Here is a 9,071-nt window from a genome sequence, read left to right as displayed (position 1 = left end):
CAAACAACCTGCAATAGAGCATGCTGGGAAATATGATAATGATGGGCGTCGTTTTGGTTTAACACTGGGGTTCTTTTACACCAATGAGTGTTCATTTAATATGTTTTTCACCCACAATCTGTAATCAGAATGATTGCTATGGCGATGGACTAGGGCAAACAAGACTAACTAATCCATCTAAACTGGAACAACTATCTCAGTAACGGGTGCAATAAGTCCAACTCCTTACAGATTGGATTAGTTTAGAAAATGTAAGTTATTTATCTTTGTATAGTATAAGATGTATAAATAAATATATCAATGTGCATGCAGAAACATAGATATTAAAACGAACAATTATAAAAATCGACCTAAAACAAAGCATTCTGGGAAGAATGATAATGAGGCCCCGCCCACGTTTTTCTCACTCTGAGTTCACAACAACACCACACAATGTTGATTCCACTGTGATTCAAATAACACTTCATTTATACACTACATGTGTTGTCAATTTCAATCCCACTAGTGTTAACCCCACCAGAATCAACACTAAGATAGAACACTGGTGTTAACCCCACTAGAATCAACACTCAGAATAACACTGGTGTTACCCACACTAGAATCAACACTCAGAATAACACTGGTGTTACCCACACTAGAATCAACACTCAGAATAACACTGGTGTTACCCACACTAGAATCAACACTCAGAATAACACTGGTGTTAACCCCACTAGAATCAACACTCAGAATAACACTGGTGTTACCCACACTAGAATCAACACTCAGAATAACACTGGTGTTACTCACACTAGAATCAACACTCAGAATAACACTGGTGTTACCCCCACTAGAATCAACACTCAGAATAACACTGGTGTTACCCCCACTAGAATCAACACTCAGATATAACACTGGTGTTACCACCACTAGAATCAACACTCAGAATAACACTGGTGTTACCCCCACTAGAATCAACACTCAGATATAACACTGGTGTTACCCCCACTAGAATCAACACTCAGAATAACACTGGTGTTACCCCCACTAGAATCAACACTCAGATATAACACTGGTGTTACCCCCACTAGAATCAACACTGAAAATAACACTGGTGTTAACCCCACTAGAATAAACACTCAGATATAACACTGGTGTTAAACCCACTAGAATCAACACTCAGAATAACACTGGTGTTAACCCCACTAGAATCAACACTCAGATATAACACTGGTGTTAAACCCACTAGAATCAACACTCAGAATAACACTGGTGTTAACCCCACTAGAATCAACACTCAGATATAACACTGGTGTTAACCCCACTAGAATCAACACTCAGAATAACACTGGTGTTAACCCCACTAGAATCAACACTCAGATATAACACTGGTGTTACCCTCACTAGAATCAACACTCAGATATAACACTGGTGTTAACCCAACTAGAATAAACACTCAGATATAACACTGGTGTTAAACCCACTAGAATCAACACTCAGAATAACACTGGTGTTAACCCCACTAGAATCAACACTCAGATATAACACTGGTGTTAACCCCACTAGAATCAACACTCAGATATAACCCTGGTGTTAACCCCACTAGAATCAACACTCAGAATAACACTGGTGTTAACCCCACTAGAATCAACACTCAGAATAACACTGGTGTTAACCCCACTAGAATCAACACTCAGATATAACACTGGTGTTACCCTCACTAGAATCAACACTCAGATATAACACTGGTGTTACCCCCACTAGAATCAACACTCAGATATAACACTGGTGTTAACCCCACTAGAATCAACACTCAGAATAACACTGGTGTTAACCCCATTAGAATCAACACTCAGAATAACACTGGTGTTAACCCCACTAGAATCAACACTCAGATATAACACTGGTGTTAACCCCATTAGAATCAACACTCAGAATAACACTGGTGTTAACCCCACTAGAATCAACACTCAGATATACCACTGGTGTTACCCCACTAGAATCAACACTCAGATATAACACTGGTGTGAACCCCACTAGAATCAACACTCAGATATAACACTGGTGTTAACCCCACTAGAATCAACACTCAGATATAACACTGGTGTTAACCCCACTAGAATCAACACTCAGATATAACACTGGTGTTAACCCCACTAGAATCAACACTCAGATATAACACTGGTGTTAACCCTACTAGAATCAACACTCAGATATAACACTGGTGTTAACCCCACTAGAATCAACACTCAGATATAACACTGGTGTTAACCCCATTAGAATCAACACTCAGAATAACACTGGTGTTAACCCCACTAGAATCAACACTCAGATATAACACTGGTGTTAAACCCACTAGAATCAACACTCAGAATAACACTGGTGTTACCCCCACTAGAATCAACACTCAGAATAACACTGGTGTTAACCCCACTAGAATCAACACTAAGATATAACCCTGGTGTTAACCCCACTAGAATCAACACTCAGAATAACACTCACAACACTTTTTTTTTACCTTAACAGGGTTTAACAATTACAAATGTGATGTGTGCTTTTGTGCGTGTGTGTGTGTGTGTGTGTGTGTGTGTGTGTGTGTGTGTGTGTGTGCGTGCGTGCGTGCGTGCGTGCGTGCGAGCGTGTGTGCGTGCGTGCGTGTGTGTGGTAGGTTATGGACGGGGCTTGTCTAGAGTTCCTTGGAGTAGAGGACGCAACGTTCCAGGGTACAGGTATGGAAATAATTATATGACATATTTATGCGTTCAAATCCGCCCAAATGCCTTCTACAAATTAAATATGATAATAACAATAATTATTATGATTATTTACAGACTGTGATTTATATTTGAAATTTGCATTCAGTATTGTCACAACACATCATTAATAATATTTTGATCGAAATCCATTTCCATATGCAGAATCCTGATGGAAATCTATTTCCATATGCAGAATCCTGATAGAAATCCATTTCCATATGCAGAATCCTGATAGAAATCTATTTCCATATGCAGAATCCTGATAGAAATCAATTTCCATATGCAGAATCCTGATGGAAATCTATTTCCATATGCAGAATCCTGATAGAAATCTATTTCCATATGCAGAATCCTGATGGAAATCTATTTCCATATGCAGAATCCTGATAGAAATCTATTTCCATATGCAGAATCCTGATGGAAATCTATTTCCATATGCAGAATCCTGATGGAAATCTATTTCCATATGCAGAATCCTGATAGAAATCTATTTCCATATGCAGAATCCTGATAGAAATCTATTTCCATATGCAGAATCCTGATAGAAAGCTATTTCCATATGCAGAATCCTGATAGAAAGCTATTTCCATATGCAGAATCCTGATAGAAAGCTATTTCCATATGCAGAATCCTGATAGAAAGCTATTTCCATATGCAGAATCCTGATAGAAATCTATTTCCATATGCAGGCTCCTGGAAGCATGCTAGACGGACTCACCTCGACAACCTGGACACAGTCTACTTCAGAAACATCGAGGTGAGGTAGTATTGTTAGAGACCTTAACACAACACTCGTCAAGAGGTTTGGGATCTCTTGGCATAACGGCTAAGGTGATTGGTTGGTCAGATGTCAGATGTACATAAGTATTTGAAATATAAATAAATATATAAATAACATACATTATTATTACACTGAACAAAAAATATAAAACACAACATGCAAGAATTTCAAAGAATTACAATTCATATAAGGAAATCAGTTAATTGAAATTAATTGATTAGGCCCTAATCTATGGATTTCACATGACTGGGAATACAGATATTGTACCTGTTGGTCACAGATGACTTTTTAAAAAAAGGGTAGGGGCATGGATCAGAAAACCAATCAGTATCTGGCGTGACCACCATTTGCCTCATTCAACGCGACACATCTCCTTTGTATAGAGTTAATCAGGCTGTTGATTGTGGAATGTTGTCCCACTCCTCTTCAATGGCTGTACGAATGTGCTGGATATTGGACAAAATTGGAACATGCTGTTGTACACGTCGATCCAGAGCATTCCAAACATGCTCAATGGGTGATATGTCTGGTAAGTATGCAGGCCATGGAAGAACTGGGACATTTTCAGGTTCCAGGAATTGTGTACAGATCCTTGCGACATGGGGCCGTGTATTATCATGCTGAAACATGAGGTGATGGCAGCGGATGAATGGCACGACAACGGGCCTCGGGATCTCGTCACGGTATCTCCGTCAAATTGTCATCAATAACACGCGATTGTCTCAGAGAGTGAAGGAGAAGAAGAAGAAGGATGTGGAGGTCCTGGGTTGGCGTGGTTACACGTGGTCTGCGGTTGTGAGGCCGGTTGGACGTACTGCCAACTTGGACGTACTGCCAACCTCTTAAATTACGTTGGACGTGGCTTATGGTAGAGAAATGAACATTAAATTATCTGGCAACAGCTCCGGTGGACATTCCTGCAGTCAGCATGGTGTTGTGTGACAAAACTGCACATTTTAGAGTGGCCTTTTATTGTCCCCAGCACAAGGTGCACCTGTGTAATGATCATGCTGTTTAATCAGCTTGTTGATATGCAACGGGTGTCATGTAGATGGATTATCTTTGCAAAGGAGAAATGCTTAATAACAGGGATATAAAACACATTTGAGAGAAATAAGCTTTTTGTGCGCATGTGGAACATTTCTGGGATCTTTTATTTCAGCTCATGAAACATGGGACCAACACTTTACATGTTGCATTTATATTTTTGTTCAGTTTATATCTTTTTTATGTTTTATTATCAGATCCTGAATGTCTATAAGTTCACCTCCTTCCTGCCTGTGGGATTTCTACTGAAAAACCTGAGACATATCTCTATCATTAACTGTAAGGTAAACATGTTTATAATTTGTTTTACAAATAATGAAATACTTATTACCGAATAGTATGTACACTATTTATAATTAAGAAACGGTTAGTTCCAGCCAAGCAATCTGATTGGTCAAAGGGCGTACGTAATGTTATTGAAAAATTACCGAATCACTTTATGATCATTAACAAACCAATGGAACAAATCTGTCTCTCCCTCCAGGTGTTTGTGATGCCGTGTCTGACCTCTCACCTGTTGACCCAAATGGTGTACCTGGACCTGAGTGGTAACCTACTGACCGACCTGACCTTGACGGAATCTCTGTGTCACGGGAAGGGGATCCTGAGGAATCTCAGAGTTATTAACGTCAGCGACAATGCCCTAAAGTCCCTTTCCCTCATCAGCAAAGTGTGTAACTGTGGCACCCTATTCCCTACATAACAGTGCACTACCACAGTGCACTTTTACATTTTTATCCTATTTGACTGTCCGTATGGCTCTGGTCAAAAGTAGGGCACTATATAGGGAATAGGGTGCAACAACTCCCTGTCTCTGAGCCTGCATCCCAAATGGAACCCTATTCCCTACATAGTGAACTACGTTGAACCAGGGCCCTATAGAACCCTATTCCCTACATAGTGAACTACGTTGAACCAGGGCCCTATAGAACCCTCTTCCCTACATAGTGAACTACTTTGAACCAGGGCCCTATAGAACCCTATTCCCTACATAGTGAACTACGTTGAACCAGGGCCCTATAGAACCCTATTCCCTACATAGTGAACTACGTTGAACCAGGGCCCTATAGAACCCTCTTCCCTACATAGTGAACTACGTTGAACCAGGGCCCTATAGAACCCTCTTCCCTACATAGTGAACTACGTTGAACCAGGGCCCTATAGAACCCTATTCCCTACATAGTGAACTACGTTGAACCAGGGCCCTATAGAACCCTCTTCCCTACATAGTGAACTACTTTGAACCAGGGCCCTATAGAACCTTATTCCCTACATAGTGAACTACTTTGAACCAGAGCCCTATAGAACCCTATTCCCTACATAGTGAACTACTTTGAACCAGAGCCCTATAGAACCCTCTTCCCTACATAGTGAACTACTTTGAACCAGAGCCCTTTAGAACCCTATTCCCTATAGTGCACTACTTTAGACCAGAGCCCTATAGAACCCTATTCCCTATATAGTACACTACTTTAGACCAGAGCCCTATGGAACCCTATTCCCTATATAGTGCACTACTTTAGACCAGAGCCCTATAGAACCCTATTCCCTATATAGTGCACTACTTTAGACCAGAGCCCTATAGAACCCTATTCCCTATATAGTGGACTACTTTAGACCAGAGCCATATTCCCTACATAGTGCACTAGTTTGAAGCACAGCCTAGGTAATGTAATTTGGTTAAGACTTCTAGTTAGGCGACACCATTAACTTGTACTGCTTCTATTTATCTTTTTGTACATCGTATTGTTTTCAACCTCGAGAAGAGGACTGAAGAAAGCCCATTGATAATAATGAATAATAATAAAAATAAAAAAAATGGTCAAATAAGCATCCTTCTGTTTTAGTCTTTCCATTTTAAGAGAAATACTAAATAAGTACTAGGTAGAATTATTAATAATAATAAAACATATTTTCTCTTTTAATTTCAAATCACCTCAGCTCGTCACCCGTCTGGACAAACTAGTCCACCTGGACATCAGTCAGAACGCCTACACCTCCATGCCTCCCACCTGCTCCTGGCCACAGACCCTGACTCACCTCAACCTCTCGGGGGCTAAGCTGCGGAGGGTCACCCCCTGTCTGCCCCCGACCCTGGAGATCCTGGATCTGGGACACAACGACCTGACAGCCTTCCATAGTGTTGCTCTCCCGGCCCTGAGGGAGCTGCACCTCTCTGGGAACAAGTTGATGCGTCTGCCTCCTGGATGGTTGTTCCCGAGGTATCGAGAAAGAGACGTGCTCAACTCTTAGCTACACTCTTAGCTACACTCTTAGCTACACTCTTAGCCCAACAAATTGGGGGGTCAATCAGTTTTAATATAGCAGATAGATTATAGCTTCTATCAATGTAGTTGTCTGCGTCATCTCCAATCCCCCATATATTTTGGGGAAATACGTACATAAATAATATATTTATTTTCTTAGCTCAGCTCTTAGCTCAACTCTTCTTGTCTTGCATAAATAAATCAAGGTGATGAGCCCGTATGCATCAAGCATCTCAGAATAAGAGTGCAAGAGTGCAGATCTAGGATCAGGTTCCCCTTATCCCATGTAATCTTATTAATCAGTTTGATCTATGCAAACTGATCCTGACATGCTGACCATTCTGCTCGCGTCGCAGAAATAAACGTACACATGCAAGTTATTCAATCATTGCACCAACACTGATCGTCAACGAGCGTCTGCGTAGCCAGGTGCTAAAATAGAACTTGGTTCTATTTGTAACTCTTTGATGCGCTGCAAGTCCCGCCTCTCCACATTGGTTGTTAGGAGCATATACCCACGTGGGTGATTGAAAGATGAACTGAGGTCCACACTCCAGTCCAGTTGGTGGTGGTAATGCGCCTTAAAGTTGTTTGCCAACCGCCATATAAAGTTCAAAGAAGAAGAAGCCTGAAGGAGGAGAGATTACTAGAAACTAACTCGGTTTGCTACATTATCTGTGGATTAATTATCGGAGTCGAGGACCTTGTGCATTTCAGATAAAATAACAACCCGATGTTTATATCCCAGGACAAATGGCGCACGCGGACGCACACGCGTGAGCGGTCTGATCAACATGTAAAGGAGCACTCCTATTCTGAGATGTAATACGTACGACCCAAGTCTTAGCTTAACTCATAGCTCAAACTGTTATCCTCTTACGTAAATAAATGAAAGGGCATTTAGTTGGAGTCAACAATCGAGAAAAGGACATTTGTTTTGTTCCCCAGCCTGGAGGTTCTCCTGATCCAGAGCAACACTCTCAACATGTTTGGACCCGTGGACCTCCGACTCTACAGGAGGCTCCGAGCACTGCAGGCCGGTCAGAACAGGTCTGTGGGTGCTCAAAAGTACTAGTACCCTACGTAGGTAATAGGGTCCTGCCTTAGATTGTTTTTTTTTGTTTAGTCTCTATCGATTCTAAAATCAATGATCCCTGCAGCCCATAATTCCCATCCTAATTCTTCTTCTTCTTCAGTTTTGTGTGTTCCTGTGAGTTTGTCTACTTCATGGTGTGGAGGTGGGGTGGAGCAGTAGAGGGCAGCGTTGAGCTAACAGACAGATGGGATAACTACCTTTGTGACTCACCGCTGCCCCTGCAGGTCATTTATATATTTACTATATTTACTATTATTTATCACTATTAGTACCATTAGTACCATTTTTATTATTAATGTTAACTATTATATTCTTATTCTCTTCACTAAATGCTTATTTGTACGTTTATCTTATTTTTTTACTGATTATTCTATTTTTATCATCAAATATACTTTGAGGAGAGTTTGCATTTCTCAGTACTGTGTATACTTCACTATATCCTGTGTAGGGTTGCGAAAATCGTGTAACTTTCCAAAAAAAGTCCCAGGTTTCCCAGAAATCCCGGGCTTAAAGATATCCGGAATCAGGTTGGAATAAGCAGGAAATCTGGGAATCCTCGGAATTGTGGGAATGTACCCGGATTTTTGCAGCCCTAATCCCGTGCATATAATAAATAATATTTGATTTACAGGGCCAGAGGGTCGACCGCGTCCGGCTCTCACCGTTCCAATGTCACCGCATCCTCCTCGTGTCCGCACTCTGCGGTTGCATGCTCGTTTCCGGAATCATGTTCGTAATTCTGCTCTGGAAGCTCCACGCGGTGTGGTACGTGAGGATGATGTGGGCGTGGCTTAAAGCCAAACGGAACTCCGGGAACCAGAAGCGCCGGGATGCCGAACCCCTCTGCTATGATGCGTTTGTGTCGTACAGCGAGCAAGACGCAGAGTGGGTCGAAGAACTCCTGGTTCCAGAACTGGAGAATTCCCAGCCTCCGCTCTCCCTCTGCCTCCACAAGAGAGACTTCCTGCCAGGTCGATTGATTTAATCCATTAAATTATTCCCTCACGTTCTTCCCACTCTTCTTAGCTAGCTTGTTCAAGTTTTCATCCCTTGCTTTTTTATCTGTTTGGTTTTGTTGTACCGTGTCCTTAGGATTCTTTGAAAGGCGGTTTAAATTGAATGTATTTTGTTTAATTTATTTCTTT

The 9,071-nt window shown here is 41.3% G+C and overlaps 1 protein-coding gene across 3 annotated transcripts in view; it reads left to right on the top strand.

Annotated features, from left to right (window-relative positions):
* tlr2 (toll-like receptor 2) overlaps positions 1–9,071 on the top strand; it is a 41,406-nt gene that overhangs the window by 26,585 nt on the left and 5,750 nt on the right. For all 3 annotated transcript variants that reach the window (XM_071334169.1, XM_071334170.1, XM_071334171.1), the window contains exons 6-13: positions 2,648–2,708; positions 3,425–3,492; positions 4,761–4,847; positions 5,048–5,233; positions 6,505–6,785; positions 7,779–7,880; positions 8,027–8,150; positions 8,558–8,897. In XM_071334169.1, the coding sequence (XP_071190270.1) occupies positions 2,648–2,708; positions 3,425–3,492; positions 4,761–4,847; positions 5,048–5,233; positions 6,505–6,785; positions 7,779–7,880; positions 8,027–8,150; positions 8,558–8,897 (1,249 nt within the window). The remainder of the gene's footprint in view (positions 1–2,647; positions 2,709–3,424; positions 3,493–4,760; positions 4,848–5,047; positions 5,234–6,504; positions 6,786–7,778; positions 7,881–8,026; positions 8,151–8,557; positions 8,898–9,071) is intronic.

This window comes from Salvelinus alpinus, chromosome 11 (genome assembly GCF_045679555.1).
Source record: "Salvelinus alpinus chromosome 11, SLU_Salpinus.1, whole genome shotgun sequence".
Lineage (NCBI taxonomy): Eukaryota > Metazoa > Chordata > Actinopteri > Salmoniformes > Salmonidae > Salvelinus > Salvelinus alpinus.
The sequence above is the reverse complement of the archived record's forward strand: the minus strand, read 5'-3'. Positions and strand labels throughout refer to the sequence as shown.